Consider the following 15,970-nt stretch of genomic DNA (forward strand, 5'->3'; position numbering starts at 1 on the left):
GGGATCTCACCAGACCTGCCATCTGACTCTGAGCTGTCCCTTTGTTGGGAGAGATGCCTGTGTGTGAGTAGATGGGTGGGCGGTTATCTCTTTAAATGGCCATTGGGAGAGGGGGTTCTGGAACTCCTGCTGCCTCACAGAGACTGAACCGGTCTCCCTTCCCCCACCCCTCTGGATTCTACTTCTAAGAAGTCCTAGGAGCTGGCTGTGAGTCACTTAAAGTGAGTGTGTGGGGGTGGGGGGTGGGGAGCACAATGGACAGGACAAAGGGACATTGCACTGGGGGATGGAGATCTCTAGAAAGCAGGGAGGTCCTAGAGCAGTGACTCCTGGGGGGGAAGGTCTCAAAGCCCCGCGGCAGGGGTACTGGGGGAGGGGCCAGAAGCATGGGAGGAACTGAGGGAGGGCATCTCCAGGTCCCCAGAAGTATCCCCCTCAGGGATATGGAGAGACATGTGGGAGGGGGTCTCAGGGAACCTGGAGGGGGGCCTAGGGATGGGAAGGATGTGGGCCAATCCTGCGTGTGTGGCCCCCCTTAGCAGCCGCCCTAGCATGGGGATGAAGCGGAGCCTTCAGTGCGGGGGCACCCTGCTGGGCTTCTTGGCCAACATCCTCACGATTCTCTCCTCTGCTGCCAACTACTGGATCCGCTTCCCCAAGGGACACAGTGGCCTGTGGCAAGATTGTATCGGTGGCATCTGCACTAACGTCCCCTGCGAGTGTGAGGCCCAGCCCGTCCAGATGTCAGATTCCCACTACACAGACAGTCCCAGGATTGACCACAGCTGGTCCCCTCCCCTGACACAACAGCTGGGCACATCTTGTGGGGCTCCCACCCCACCCCTTCCACTCCAATCTCAGATCCAGCTGCCCCTCCGTGACTGAGGCCACCACCACACGACAACCCCTCACGTCAATTTCCAAGTCCCTATCCAAACCCCTACTCTGCAGCCAGCCCTGTACTGGTGGGTGGTGGCCAGAGGCGGGGCCTGCGCGGGGCTGAGGCGCCCGCTTTCCCCAGCGGTGCTGGCGGTGACCCAGGCGTGCATGGTGCTGGCGGCGGCCTTCGGCATCGTCGGCTTGGTGCTGGGGCTGCGGATTGTGTATCACGATGGCGACACTCGAGGCCAGACTACGAGCGCTATCTTCCTCCTCTGCGGTGAGACAGCAGCAGGGCCCCAGGCAGGGCCCCAGGCAGGTCCGCAGGTCGCGATTTGGGGCACCAAGTGAGCAGAGGAGAGGGGCTAGTGACCCAGAGGAAGGAACGGAGCTGGAGGTGGCGGGACCCGGAGAAAATGGGCGTGGTCTGCTGGAGCTGGGCGGGCCAGACGGGGCGTGGTCTGGACGGTGGGCGTGGTCTGGTTGGGGCCTGGGTGAAGCCCCCCCGGCCAAGCTTACCTGGCGGGTGGACCGGGCCAGGCTTGCTGCTGCTGATCGCTTTGATCAGCTACACCGCGAAGAATGCGTGGAAAAGCGACGTCTTTTTCTCCTGGTCCTATTTTTCGGCATGGCTGGCTTTTCCACTCTATGTTATCGCGGGTAACTTGGACAGCGGGAAGAGGGTGGAGGAAAATACCCCGGGGACCCTCCTCCCGGCAGAGACTCCCCAGCTGCCCAGCCAGGAAACACCACTTTGGCCTCCCGGGAACTCCCCCACATACTCCACTCCAGACTTTCACAACCTGGCAAAGATGCCCTTAGAGCCCCAAACCCCATGCCCGGGGCCCCTGCGGCCATCCGCCCCAGGACCCACCGCTCTCCACCCGCCCTCCTGTCCCCTCCCGTCAGCCTTCTGCTTTCTGCTGGCGGATATGATTCTGCAGAGTACAGACGCCATCAGTGGGTTCCCCGTGTGCTTGTGACTGCAGCCTGCCTGGGGCAGAATAAAGCAACAGCTTAGCTTCCACTGCCGCGTCTCCGTCTGCCTTTCTGGGGGATGTGAGAACTCGGACACGGGCGACAAGAACACACGTGGGGATATCACCAGGAAGAGCTCCGGGACTCGGACTCGGGGGTACATAGAGGCTCAGGGAGGAAATAAAGACATGAACCTATAGGGGACCCGGAGACCTGGGGGACACGGGCATGGAGACACCAACATGGAGTGGACAAAGGACATGGGTGTGGAGGGGAACAGGAGCACGGGGGAGTGGAGTCAGGAGGGGCCGGGCCGCATGGAGAGGGTTTGGGGCTTGTGCATGGAGAAAATGTGGAGACAGAGACATGGGGGCATCGGTACGGGGTGCGACTGTGAGAGGCGAGGAACTGGGGGCAGAGGTAGACCCGAGGACGCTAGGGAAAGTTTAGGATGATCCGGAGGAGCTCCGCTCCAAGAGCGCCTCCCTCCCAGCCGCGAACGACCTTTCCCCTAGTTCCCTGCCACGCCCCCTTCCCAAAGCCCTTGTCCCTCACCACCACCCCCGGTTACGCCTCTCTCTCTGAAGTTCACTTCCCATTGGTCCGCATCTGCTTGACACACCTCCCTCATTCCGGCCTTCCAATTGGTCCTTTGTTGGGGCGGAGGCGGGCACCGTAGAGGTTGACTGGCTGGCGGCCGGGACGCAGGCGCAGAGAAAGATGGGAGGCGGGACGTCGGGACCCAGAGGCGGAGGGTGCGGCCTGACCCTGCAGGTGGCCGCGGGAGGAAGATGGCGGAGCTGCGCGCGCTTGTGGCTGTCAAGAGGGTCATCGACTTCGCCGTGAAGGTGACCGGGCCCCCCTCTCCCACCTCTCTGTGCCCCGCGGCCTTATGCTTCCGGGGTCACGAGCGCACCCTGTATGGGAGGGTCTTCTCGTAACCTTTGATCTCTGCTCTTTCCCCCTAAATGTCCAAGTCACACCCGAGGGCAAAGATCAAGGACTGTGAGGTTCTGACATCCGAGCGCCCCTCGAGGGTTCTGATCCCATTTCCTTTTCCCCGGTTCTGAACTCACCGTCTTAATAATTGCGTGCAGGGCGAGTTACCGTCTCAATTTCTTACCTGCTGGAGGAGTCGTGTTCCCTGTTTAACACACGGAGAAACTGAGGCACAGAGAGGTCACTGAGCCGGGAAGGGGCAGAGCCAAGATTCCTATCCAGGTCCGTCCGACTCCTCACCCCAAGGAGGGCTTGGCACACAAGCCATACTTTCTTTCACCCACTAGGCTGCATTGCAAACTCCACTGACAGTTCCCGCACAGGGAACGCGCTCGGATGGAGCTCAGACAGGGCGCTGGGGGAACCCAGAAGCTCCGTTTCACCCTACACAGCTGGAAGGGAGGGGAAAAGTGTTTGCTGCAGACAAAAGCCAGTCTGATGAGTTGGTGGAATGGCTCACATGCTCCATGAGACGGTTTGGGGATGCCTCTGAGAGCCTGGCTTGCCCCCCAGAGAGAAGCTGGTGTGGACAGAGGTGAATCAGACACACTCCCACAGGCCACTTTCTTTCGGTACTTGGCCTAAACAGAGGAGGTGGTGACTGCCCATCCCTGCCTCCCTGTCCCCAGCATTGCCCCACACAGGACCTGGCATGCTGGAGGCCTCAGGGGGGATGAAAGTGGGGCCCCTGCCAAGTTGGGGTATGTGGGTGGGGAGGAGGGCCCAGGAGCCAGGCTCTGGCATGAAAACTTCAGTTATCTTCAAAGCTCACATTTGGTGGGCACTTATCTGTTCACCAGGCAGCATGCTAAGTTCTTGGTTGAGATTAACCCATTTATTTAGTCCTTTCAATACCCTCTAGATCAGCGATTTTCAACCAGCGTGTGCCGCAAGAAGTTTAAAAACACGCAATACCTGACTGTTTAGTCAGGGGCACTGACTTCTTTTCCCTTAGACTGTCAAATTTAAAAAAAAAAAAAAAAAAGGCAACAGTCAACACAATAGCCATCCGGTGTGAGTGAGTCATAATTATACCTAGTTTTTGGTCAGATCGCAGAAAATATAGTATACCTTTTTGGTATGTAGTTTTTAGTAATTTAGCAATTAGTAATTAGTTTATGTGTGCCAACAGATGGAAAAGGTTGAACGTCGCTGCTCTAGATTTATTAATCCCCTTGGACAGGCCAGGAAGCAGGCCAGTGAGGGTTCTGTTATTTGCCAGGTTGTCCAGTAGGCAGGCACAGTCGATATTGACACATGCAAGCCCTGCTCCAGTCTGCACCCTCCCATTCCACTCAGCTCCTCCACCTCCGGCAGCTTTGGCAGCAGATGGCAGAGGTGTGGCCTCTAGGCTCTTTGAGACATGCTCCTCTTGGATTTCTGGGACATGACTCTTCTGGTTTGCTCCCACCTCTGACTGTTCCTTTGGGCTCTGTAGCCCTCTGGGCCTCTGCCAGCCCTGATCCCGCCCCAGCCCTGGGCCCTGGCTCGAGATGTCTGGGGTCCTGTGTGTCTTCCCCAGCAGGCAGGCTCATGTTGAACTCAGCTCTGGGTCCCAGCATCGCCCAGCCTGGGTCCTGGCACAGGCACGTGGTGCCTCTGTGTGTGCTGCATGAGAGGAAACGTGAAGCATCCTGACATCAGTTCCTGAGCTCTCCTGAAGTGTGGGTGCCACCTGCCCCTCCCACAGTGCCCTGGGGACCCCTCCATTGCATCCTGTTTCAGTGGATGTGTCTGTTGATGTCCCTTTCTGAACAAATAAATGATTCAAACAGTGGCAACAACCCAATCACCAGGCCAGACCCTGGGCACCCCTCCTTCCTTCACCTCCCACAGCCTGTCAGCTCTCAACCCTGACGCCCCTGCTCTTTCCATCTCCCCGCTCTATTCCCTCGTCTGCATCCTCGCAGCCACAGCAGTTCAGGACTTAACCTTCTCCCACCTGGACCCTAGCTCCAGTCTCCTTCCCGGCTCCTGTCTCTCCCCTCCAGTCCGGACCCTCCCAGCCTCAGGGGTCTCCTTGCACCTGGAGCTGACTCTGTCCCTCCAGTGGCCCAGCACCCTCAGAACAAAGTCCCATCCCTCAGTCTGGTGTTCATGGTCCTTCGAGGTTCGATCCTGGTCCTCTGTTCACCTGTCCGCATCCCCGTCCCTCCCTCACTGTCTGTGCTTTCCCAACAGACCAGGCTGCTTCCTGCCTTGGGCCTTTGTCCCTGCCGTGCCTTCTGCCTGGGCACCCTTCCCACTTCACCCTCCAACCTCTGCTTCTTATCCCACCCTCCCTTGTCCTGCCTAACTCCGACCCGTCGTTGCATCAAAGTTTAGTGATTCTCTGGCATAACCTCCTCCAGGAAGCCCCCGTTCTGCGTCCTCAGGCTACCTTGGCGAGTCCTTAGGTGCTTCTGCAGGCCCCTGGCCTTTCCTTCTCAGCCCTTCCCACTCTGGATTGAGATCCTCTGTTTACCCAGATGTCAACCCCCGACCCCGGCAGTTCTTTTCGGGGTATGCTGGCTCCGACCCACCTCTGTGTTGCCAGCATCCCTCCTTCACCTCCTTCCTTTGCTCAGATGTCACCTCTATGAGGCCTTCCCTGGTCACCTACCTACAATCTCAGCCCCATGGTCCCTGTCTGCTTCCTTGTTGTGTTTCCCCCCACACTTTGATCACTTTGTAACCCATGATGTAATTTACAGACGTCTTGCTTTAGTGACCGTCTCCCCTTCCAGAATTTGAACCCTAGGGTGGGGAGGAGAGTGTGTCTGATGTCATCACTGCCATCTTAGACAGCAGGTGCACTCCTGGAATGGTTCAGAGTGTGGACTCCAAGCCTAGCTGCCCGGGTCTGCTTCCTGCTGTGTGACCTTGGGGGAGTTGCTTAGCCAGTCTGAGCCTCCTTTTCCTCTGTACAATGGGGATAATGATAGTACCTCCTTTATTGGGTTGTAGTGAAGGGTAAATAAGTTCTTAAAACTGCCTGGCATGTGGTAAGTGTTGGCTGGCACTCAGTGAATATTATTATTATTGGTAGTAACAGTAACGAAAGTTTATTTAGTCATTTATTCAAAACATAAATGCTCTGCTCGGTGTGTGTGTGTCTGTGTGTGTGTCTGTATCTCTGGGTGTCTGTGTGTATGTGTCACTGTCTCTGTACTGTGTGTGTGTATGGCACTGTCTCTGCTGTGTGCATGTCTGTGCCTCTTGGTGTCTGCATTTGTGTCTGTGTCTCTGGGTGTCTGTGTGTATGTCTTTGTCTCTGAATGTCTGTGTGTGAGTCTGTCTCTAGGTGTCTGTGTGTGTGTTTATGTCTCTAGGTATCTGTGTGTGTCTGTCTCTGAGTGTCTGTGTCTCTAGGTGTCTGTGTGTGTGTCTGTCTCTGAGTGTCTAAGTGTGTGTGTGTGTGTCTCTGGGTGTCTGTGTCCCTGTCTCTGTGCTGTGTGTGTGTGTGTCTGTGTCTGTGTCACTGTCTCTGCTCTGTGTGTCCGTGTGTGTGTGTGTATATATATGTCTAGGGTATTAATAGACATTTGGCAACCCAGTAATACCCACTTCTGACCAGTGACACATTTTCCATGGCTGATGAAGCTTAACCTTTGGGGTTTTCAAGGCCCAAGGAGAGGCTGGAGCGATTCTGTGCTCATGATTAGCTATTCATTTTCTTAAAGAGGATCCTCCAAAGAATGGAAATTCCAGCCCCAAAAACCTGTTTCCATCTCGGGGCCTAACCCCGAGCAGCCACACCTCTCAGTCCTGGGAGCACGTGGCTTTGACTCCTTGCCCTCGTCCCTCCTGCTCTCGGCATGGCTGGCCTTCCTCATCCCTTAGGTCACACATGTCACCTCCTCGGGGATGTTGGTCTTCTTCGTCTGCCCCACACAAGTGTCCTGTTGAAGGGTCTCAGAGCCCTGACCACTGTGGGCAGGCACACTTGGCATCCTGGAGAGTCTCGTGGTTCCCAGGACGGACTTGGGTTAGACTCCAGTCCCACCACTTCCTTGCTGTGTGACCTTGGGCAAGGCGCTGGCCTGTCTGTGCCTCAGTTGCCCTATCTGTCAAATGACGATGGTAATGGCAGGAACCAGCCTCCTGGGCTATTAAGACAGTGAAATGAGGTGACAGCCTGGCTCAGGGCAGTTTCTGCCGAAGGTCGGTGTGCTGCACCGTTAAGAGGAAGACTGGACGTTTCACGCTGAACCATAGTCCTCACTTTATAAAACATTATTTTTTATCCTCACCCAAGGATATGTTTATTGATTTTAGAGAGAGAGGAAGGGAGGGAGAGGGAGAGAAACATCAATTGGTTGTCTCCTATATGTGCCCTGACTGGGGATCAAACCACAAACTTTTGGTATATGGGATGATACTCCAACCAACTGAACCACCCAGCTAGGGCTAAAATGGCTTTTAAAAAATTAGCCTGGCCAGTGTGGGTCAGTGGATTGAACATCGTCCCATGGACTGAGGTCCTGGTTCAATTACTGGCCAGGACACATGCCCGAGCTGCGGGCTCGATCCCCGGTAGGGGTTGTGCAGGAGGCAGCGGATCAATGTTTCTCTCTCACATTGATGTTTCTCTCCCCCGCTCTCTAAAAAAATAAATAAATAAAAACATTTTTTTAAAAAAGCCAACATCCACATAAAAACCTTTTAAAAAAATGAGATGGTGGTTATAGAAAATGATAGTTAGGCCTTTTCTCTTTCACTTTCTCCTCCTCTTCCTTTTAATGTGTCTGGTCCAGGAAGCCCGGCCAGGCTGGGAAGCCCCTGCCAGAACCTCAAGTCCGCATGTCTGATTCTGTCCTGCCGGTGGGAGGGACGCACCAGCCCCAGAGAGAAAGGTGTAGGGAAATAGTAAGAGTGTCCCAGTGTGCCCAGCTGGGCTAGGATCTGCTTTGGCCAAGCCTTTGGGGGCAGCCACATGGGAGAAGAGAGGGCAGGTCCCAGGCTGGATCCTGCAGGCTCCAAGCCAGGCTCCTGTGGCCGTCTCTCCTGCTTCTTGGACACAGGGATCCCAGAGCCCACGTCAGCGTCCTCCCTGCTGTACCAATGTCCCACCAGGACCACGAGAGTCCTGCTGGACTCTTCCCTCTCACCCCACTGTGCGCGCCTCGAACGCCAAGTTCTACTTCCAAAGACCTTTGCAATCCATCCACCTCTCCACCTGCACTTCAAGGCCGCCCCAGCCACTGTCATCTCTTATTTCAATGGCTCACAGCGGCCCAGTCGTCTCCCCACTTCCGTTCTTGCCATTTCCCCCATTTTCTCCATCAAGACCTCAGGTGACCTTGTCCACTCAGGGCCAGGCACATAGGTGGTGCTCAGTGAAGATGCACGGTGAGACGAGAAATTTGCTCGCCCCGCCCCCACCATTGCCTGTGTGGCAGAGAGGCCTTTGCAGCTGGTGTTTTTCAAACTAGTTGGTGACCATGCGTTGATCGTGAAATCCATGTAGAGGGCTGGCGTTAAGAAAAAAAGAATAGCCCTGGCTTGTGTGGCTCAGTTGGCTGGGTATAGTCCTGTGCACCAAAGGTTGCTGCTTCGATTCCCAGTCAGGGCACGTGCCCAGGTTGCAGGATCCGTCCCTAGTAGGGGGTGTGCAGAAGGCAGTTGATTGATGTTTCGCTCTCACGGCGATGTTTCTCTCTCTGCTCCCTTCCTCTCTCTAAAAATCAATGGAAAAGAATAGAAAATGTCACGGTATAGTGTATAAAGGTATCGGTTACCGAACCTCACATTGCATTGGTATTGATATTGATATGTCAATACATGTATGTATTTATAATATACTTGGGATATCATCATCAAATGCATTTCTCACTGTGGGTGATGATAAAACTTGGAGAAACACTCTTTCAGGCCCAAGGAACAGCAACAGTAGGGATGAGCATGTCAAATGTCCCTGGTGTCAAGAAATGTCTGACTGAGAGGGTGAGGGCGACCTTCCACCCACCTGTGAATTCTTACCCTACTCTGTCCCTGGAGCCCTGGGACCCTGGACAAGGCCCTACTCCTCTCCCGGCCCCTGTTGTCCCCATGCAGCCTGTTTGAAGGCTGGTGCTGTGACCCTGACCTATGACCCTGTCCCTTGCCCTCCTGGTGGGCAGATCCGAGTGAAGCCCGACAAGACAGGTGTGGTCACAGATGGCGTGAAGCACTCCATGAACCCCTTCTGTGAGATCGCTGTGGAGGAGGCCGTGCGGCTCAAGGAGAAGAAGCTCGTGAAGGAGGTCATAGCTGTCAGCTGTGGGCCCGCCCAGTGCCAGGTGCCAGGGTCCGGGAGGGGAGTTTTGGGTCTGAGGAAGGGGGCTGGGGGCCTGGACTCCTGGGTCTGAGGAAGGGGACTAGGGGCCTGGACTCCTGGGTCTGAGGGAGGAGGGGCTGGGGCTTGGACTCCTGGGTCTGAGGGAGGAGGGGCTGGGGGCCTGGACTCCTGGGTCTGAGGGAGGAGGGGCTGGGGCTTGGACTCCTGGGTCTGAGGGAGGAGGGGCTGGGGCCTGGACTCCTGGGTCTGAGGGAGGAGGGGCTGGAGGCCTGGACTCCTGGGTCTGAGGGAGGAGGGGCTGGGGGCCTGGACTCCTGGGTCTGAGGGAGGAGGGGCTGGGGCCTGGACTCCTGGGTCTGAGGGAGGAGGGGCTGGGGCCTGGCCTGGACTCCTGGGTCTGAGGGAGGAGGGCTGGGGGCCTGGACTCCTGGGTCTGAGGGAGGAGGGGCTGGGGGCCTGGACTCCTGGGTCTGAGGGAGGAGGGGCTGCGGGCCCGGACTCCTGGTTCTGAGGGAGGAGGCGCCGGGGGCCTGGACTCCTGGTCTGAGGGAGGAGGGCTGGGGGCCCGGACTCCTGGGTCTGAGGGAGGAGGGACCGGGGGCCTGGACTCCTGGTCTGAGGGAGGAGGGACCGGGGGCCTGGACTCCTGGGTCTGAGGGAGGAGGGACCGGGGGCCTGGACTCCTGGTCTGAGGAAGGAGGGACCGGGGGCCTGGACTCCTGGGTCTGATGGAAGATGAGTCTGGGGACCAGGCTCCTGGATTCCTGGTGCTAGAAGCGAAGTCAAGTCCTTTCTGTCCTTGACAGGAGACCATCCGCACTGCTCTGGCCATGGGCGCAGACCGCGGCATCCACGTGGAGGTGCCGGCTGCAGAGGCAGATCGCCTGGGTCCCCTGCAGGTGGCCCGGGTCCTGGCCAAGCTGGCAGAGAAGGAGAAGGTGAACCTGGTGCTGCTGGGCAAGCAGGTGGGTGTGCCCAGCCCCTCCCCCACATGCCTCCTCCATCCCTGCCTGAAAGTGGGAAGGAGTAAGGTGAGAGGCAGGTGACTCAGGCCCAGGTTCAGGGGTTCCAGGTGGAGCAGCTTGCGACTTAGCTGTCCCTGCTAGAGAGTTTGAGCAGGAAGCGCAGGGTCACTGTGGGCTTCCCCGTAGGGTCCTAGGAGGTGAGACTGGAACCCCGAGGCCATAGGACAGAGCAGAGAGCAGCCACACAGATGTGGCTGGAGGGACGGGGCTCTGGGAGGGAGTGAGGGGGAGTGAGAAGGTCGGGACATGCCTGGTCGGCTTGGAGGCACAGAGACAGGCAGGGGTGGGGGCATCTACGTGGGTCTGTCCGAGGCCTGGGCTTGAACAGAGATCTGAGGCCTTCGGAGGGCACTTGGGGGCCCCAAAAGCTCTGGGAACACTGGAAGGATGGATCAGCTGTGGGTGCAGAAAGACCTCACGAGGAGTGGACTGGAAGGGGAGAGAATGGAAGCCTGGGGTTTAGGGAGGAGGTTGGGGGCTGACAACGCACAGGGGCGAGAACTCAGCTAGAACCTTCCCCCCCAGCACAGGGCACTCCCAGCCCAGGCAGGGGTGCGTTCCAGCTCATCCTTCCCTCAGGACCCCCAGGGAGACCTTTCCTCAGGGGTAGCCTCCCCACCCCATCCCCTCCGAGGACAGACCTGGTGGCCTCACCCAGGGGAAGGGCAGAGCAGGGCCATAGGAAGAGCCTCAGACAGACAGGAGTGGGATGGGGAGGTCAGGAGTCAGGGAGGGGGGCTGAGGAAGGTCAGAGACAGCGAGGTGAGGTGGCTGCAGAGATGCACAGGAGGCTCAGAGGTAGAGCTGGGGCCCCAGCTGGGGGAGACCAGGACTCCAGAGGGCCTCCTGCTGGGGAGATGCTGGATGAACTGGTCGGGACGTTTTTTGTTGTAGGTGGCAGAAGCACAACTCAAACTGGCTTAAGCCAAAAAGTGAACTTATTAGTTCATGTGAGGAGAACTTCAGGCACAGCTTGATCCAGGATCACACATGTGCTCTATACTCTGCTCCTCTGTCTTGGCTTCGCTCTCTGCAGCTCCATGCTTACATCGCACCAGCCCAGGGACCCAAGCAGAAAGAAAAGAGCCTCTTTCCCAAGGGCTCCAGCGAAGTTCCCAGGGCTGACTCTCCATCGGTCCAGCTGGAGTCATGTGTTCATTCCTGAGCCAATCACTGGAGTCAGGGATAGAATGTTCTCATCAGCCCAGATCCCGTTCATTCAGCTCCCCAGTGCAGCCCTCGCAGGGCCTGGCTCACAGGAAGCTTCTGCGAATATTTAGACAGGGCAAAGATTGGGTGTTGGGGATACCAGATGCCCTCATGTGCTCCTGGACAAGTGACTGCCCATCTCTGGGTTCTTGTGAGGGGATGTGATCACTCTAGACCAGGAGTCAGCAAACTGGCCCAAGGAGATGACACTTTTGTAAATAAAGTTTTATTGGAATACCTCCACACCCTTCGTTTATGCAGACACGTGCTGTCTGGCTGCTCTTGCACTATAGCAGCGGAGCTAAGGCGCTGTGACAGAGACCACAGGATTGTTACTCTCTGGCCCATTATAGGAAATGTTTGCCCACCCCTGCTGCAGGCCAAGGCCCCAGGGGTGCATGAGAAGCCCCCTTGTCATACAGCCTCTCTTTCCCCATTCAGGCCATTGATGATGACTGTAACCAGACAGGGCAGATGACAGCTGGATTTCTGGACTGGCCACAGGTGAGGCTGGGAGGGGGAGCACCTGCTGAGGGCCAGGCCTGGGGGCTGAGAACACGGCCACCCCGGTCCCTGCCCTTCTGGAGGGAGGCAGACGTAAAGCAGGACAGCTGCTCCAGCGGGCGGGAAGGAGGAGTGCCCAGCCAGGACACCTGGCCTCATGCTCCATCCCTAGGAGCCCTGCTGCTCCTCAACCACACCAAACTCATCTCTGCCTCAGGGCCTTTGCACTGGCTGTTCCCGCAGCCTGGAACACGGTTCCCTCAGTTTGCCTCAGGGCTTTTCACTACCCTCCTTCAGGTAGAGACCTGATATCACCTCTTCAGAGAGGTTTTTCTTGCCCACCCTCTGTGAGATAACTCATGCTCCCTTCAAACTCCAGTCTCTGCTTTGCCAGTTCAAGGGAAATGCAAGCCACAGAGGTAACTAAACAATTTTCGTAGCCACATTAAAAATGTACGAAGAAACTGGCAAAATTAATTTTAATGATATTTTATTTAGCACAATATATCTTAACTATCATTTCAACATGTAATCAATAAAAATATATATATCTCGAGCTATTTTGCATTGTTTTTTTAAGATTTTTTTTCCATTTCTGTATTTTTATTTATTTTATTTTTCAATTATAGCTTATATTCAATATTATTCTGTATTAGTTTCAGGTGTACAGTATAGTGGTTAGACAGTCATGTACTTTACAGAGTGATCCCCCGATATTTCAAGTACCCACCTGGTACCATACACAGACATTACAATATCTTACTATTTTGTTACTATCTTCTAACTACCAATTTGTGCTTCTTAATCCCTTCACCTTTTTCACCCAGCCCCCAACTACCCCCAATTCTTTTTTCTTTTTGTATGAATTTTCAAAATACACTGTGTATTTTATATCAGTGGCACATCTCAATTCAGATGCTAAATTTCCGTTAGAAAGCCTTAATTTAGAACCCTAAAATTCACCACCGAAAAAGTAGATTCATACACCCAAGTTTTTCCAAACAGATTCAGACATTTTCTAATAACTGCATTGAGTATCTTTTAAAAAACAGCTTTGGTGAGTTATAACTGACCTACAGAAATCTGCACATACTAAAAGTGTACAATTTGATCATCTTTGAACACATACACCTGTGAAGTCATCACCACAATCCTGCTACTATATCACTTACCGGTTTTTAAATTTAAAATAATTAGGTAAAACGAAAAACTTCACTTTCCCTCAATTGCACTAGCCACGTTTCACACTCAGAAGCCGCGTGTGGCCAATGGTGACTGTATGTTCACTTGGTTACTGGTGGCCTTCCTTGCCAGGGTAAGCGCCCACCAAAGCAGGGCAGGGCCTGGTTGGTCGTGATCACGGTATACCCCCAGAGCTGGGCTCATGGACACTCGAAGGAGACGGAGGATAATGGGACATTCCAACCACGACCTGAAAGATTTGTCTAGAGACTAAGTGAATGGAGAGAACAGATTGGTTAGACAAAGAGTGTGTCGGTCAGGAAATGATGAGTCAGGACTGAGGGGCAGAGGGGCCTTGTTGAGAGGATGGGCACTGAGCCAAAAAGATGGGGCCCCAGGATGTTCCAAGGGTGGAGGTGAGCACACACGGCTGTTGTCGGCCGAGCAGAGGGGCCTTGAAGGGCACTCCTGGGGGTGGGATGGTGCCTAGGTGACAGCATGACATGGAGCCTGGACCCAGACTGCCAGCTTTCGGATTTGCCAGCTACGGGTGACAGTGGGAATGTCTCTGAGCCTCTCTCTGCCTCAGTTTTCCTCATCTGTAAACTGGGGATAATAACATTTCCCTCAAAGAGTTCCAATGAGGATCGGATGACTTAATTCATTTAAATCACTTAGAACAGCATCCAATACTCAATTTGTGTTCATTATCATTAACCAAGGGAGACCCACTGGCATGTTCGGGTTGTTAGGACCTACACCTTGGCTTCCAGAGAAAGTGAAGACACCCTCTAGATTTTTGAGATCCCTTTCTGTGGCTTCCCCCTGTTTTGAACTTGATGTCTATAGGTCGCCTTGAAGAATACCCCCCCTTCTGTTCTCATTCGTTCATGCCTCTGCGCGCACTCCGCGGAATGGCCTGTGGAGGACCACTCGGTGGCCGCCCTGAATTAATCTGCCCACTCCTTCCATGCTGTCCCTCTCCAGGGCACCTTTGCCTCCCAGTTGACACTGGAAGGGGACAAGGTGAAAGTGGAGCGGGAGATTGATGGGGGCCTGGAGACCGTGCGCCTGAAGCTGCCTGCCGTGGTGACTGCCGACCTGCGGCTCAATGAGCCCCGATATGCCACGTTGCCCAACATTATGGTGAGCCCCTGGCAGATGAGTCACTGGGGGCCTGTGAGTGGGGGTCACTGAGGGCCTGGGAATGGGTGAGTGCTGCAAGCCCTGTGCCTCCCTGGTGGTCATGTGGGAGGAGACAGGATCCAAGGGACATCTCATCCAAAGGAAGGGGTCACTGGTCATTTTGGCTAACAGAGAGGGTTCACTGGGTCACCTGTGCCAATAATGAGAGCTCATGGGGGCTGTTTTGGCTAACAGGGAAGGTTTGCTGTGTACCTCAGCCAACAGAAAGGCTTCATCAGACAATAAAAAGGGTCCCCCTTGTCATTACAACCAATAGGAACAGTTCATTCTGTAATCCTATCCAGGGAGAATTCAGTGGGTCATCTTGGCCAGTAGGGTGGGCTCAATGAGTCATCTCAGCAATAGGGAGGTTTCAGTGGGTCAGCTCATCCAGTAAGATGGGCTTATTGAGTCATCTCAGCCAATAGGATGAGTTTAATGGGTCAGTTTGGCCAAAAGTCCAATGAGTTATTACTGCCAGAGGATGAGTTTGCCAGTTCACTCCAGCCACTGAAGGCTGTTGACTAAGGAGGACTCCCACAGTAGAAGGGCTTCCCAGGACATCCCAGCCAACAGGAATTGTCCATACCAGGTGTGGCCCTGTACTAGGTCATGTGTCCTGGCCAGTGGGTAGGTCCAGAAGGATTCAGCCAGTGGGAGTTGTTAGCAGATGTGGCACTCATGGGGGATGCAGGAGGGCGGGCAGGCGATTTGGCAGCTTTGTGAACTGTGGTTTCCTATGTGTAGAAAGCCAAGAAGAAGAAGATCGAGGTGATCAAGGCTGGCGACCTGGGTGTGGACCTGACCTCCAAGCTCTCTGTAGTTAGTGTGGAGGACCCGCCTCAGCGCACAGCTGGCGTCAAGGTGGAGACCACGGAGGACCTGGTGGCCAAGCTGAGGGAGATCGGGCGGATTTGAGCCCCTTCTGTGAAACTTGGCAATAAAACTATGACTCTCGACATCTGTCTCTGTTAACTCATTCCATGGACACCCATTCCTTGATTCATTCAACAAATATTTACTTAATTTTCCTGTGTGCCAGGCCCTGTGCTGGGCAATGCCAGAGACCCAGGTGAGTCACATCGTGCCGCTGCCTTTTTGAAGCTTCCATGTTAAAGGTGGGGCAGACATGGACAAAGGCAGCCTTGAAGTGGGGTGTTGTATGTTGTACGTGGAGACAGCACTGGGCACTGGGAGCCCACATGGGGCCAAAGAGACTTCCCAGCGTGGTGGCATCTGAGTCTTGAAAGACAAATATCAGCGAGATGGGGGATGGGGTGGAAAGGGCTTTCATTTGCACAATGTTTGCTGGGGGCTCCTGGGTGCTGGGCCCCTGCTGAGACTTGAGACACAAGAGGGAAGGAGGCCAGAAGCTCTGATTCCAGTTGGGGAGACAGACCAGCAAGAGACCATCAAAACTGTAAACCTGGTATAGGGATGAAGAGCCGAGACCTGGAGTCAGACTTAGTGATTTCAAAGTCTCACTCTCACAAACTGTGAGATTTTTTATTTTTAATCCTCATCTGAGGATATTTTTCCATTGATTTTTTTGTTTGTTTTTTTAGATAGAGTGGAAGGGAAGGAGAGAGAGAGGGAGAAAGAGAGAAACATTGATGTGAGAGACACATCTACTGGTTGCCTCCCACATGACCCCAACCGGGCTGAGGATTGAACTGCAACCCAGGTACGTGCCCTTGACCGGAAATCGAATCTACAGCCCTTTGGTCTGAGGGCTGATGCTCCAACTGCT

At 54.9% G+C, this 15,970-nt stretch overlaps 2 protein-coding genes across 2 annotated transcripts; both read left to right on the top strand.

Annotated features, from left to right (window-relative positions):
- The first annotated feature begins 552 nt into the window (after positions 1 to 552).
- CLDND2 (claudin domain containing 2) lies at positions 553 to 1,862 on the top strand. The gene is made up of 4 exons (XM_036274115.1): positions 553 to 721; positions 1,022 to 1,159; positions 1,420 to 1,539; positions 1,789 to 1,862. Exons 1-4 carry the CDS (start codon positions 553 to 555, stop codon positions 1,860 to 1,862), a joined length of 501 nt encoding a protein of 166 aa, XP_036130008.1.
- A 710-nt stretch (positions 1,863 to 2,572) lies between these two features.
- On the top strand, positions 2,573 to 15,183 carry ETFB (electron transfer flavoprotein subunit beta). Its single transcript, XM_036274091.1, has 6 exons — positions 2,573 to 2,705; positions 8,958 to 9,116; positions 9,922 to 10,080; positions 11,791 to 11,853; positions 14,023 to 14,181; positions 14,968 to 15,183. Exons 1-6 carry the CDS (start codon positions 2,649 to 2,651, stop codon positions 15,136 to 15,138), a joined length of 768 nt encoding a protein of 255 aa, XP_036129984.1. The 5' UTR covers positions 2,573 to 2,648; the 3' UTR covers positions 15,139 to 15,183.
- Positions 15,184 to 15,970: the final 787 nt, after the last annotated feature.

Source organism: Molossus molossus, unplaced genomic scaffold (genome assembly GCF_014108415.1).
Source record: "Molossus molossus isolate mMolMol1 unplaced genomic scaffold, mMolMol1.p scaffold_m16_p_21, whole genome shotgun sequence".
Taxonomy (NCBI): Eukaryota; Metazoa; Chordata; class Mammalia; order Chiroptera; family Molossidae; genus Molossus; species Molossus molossus.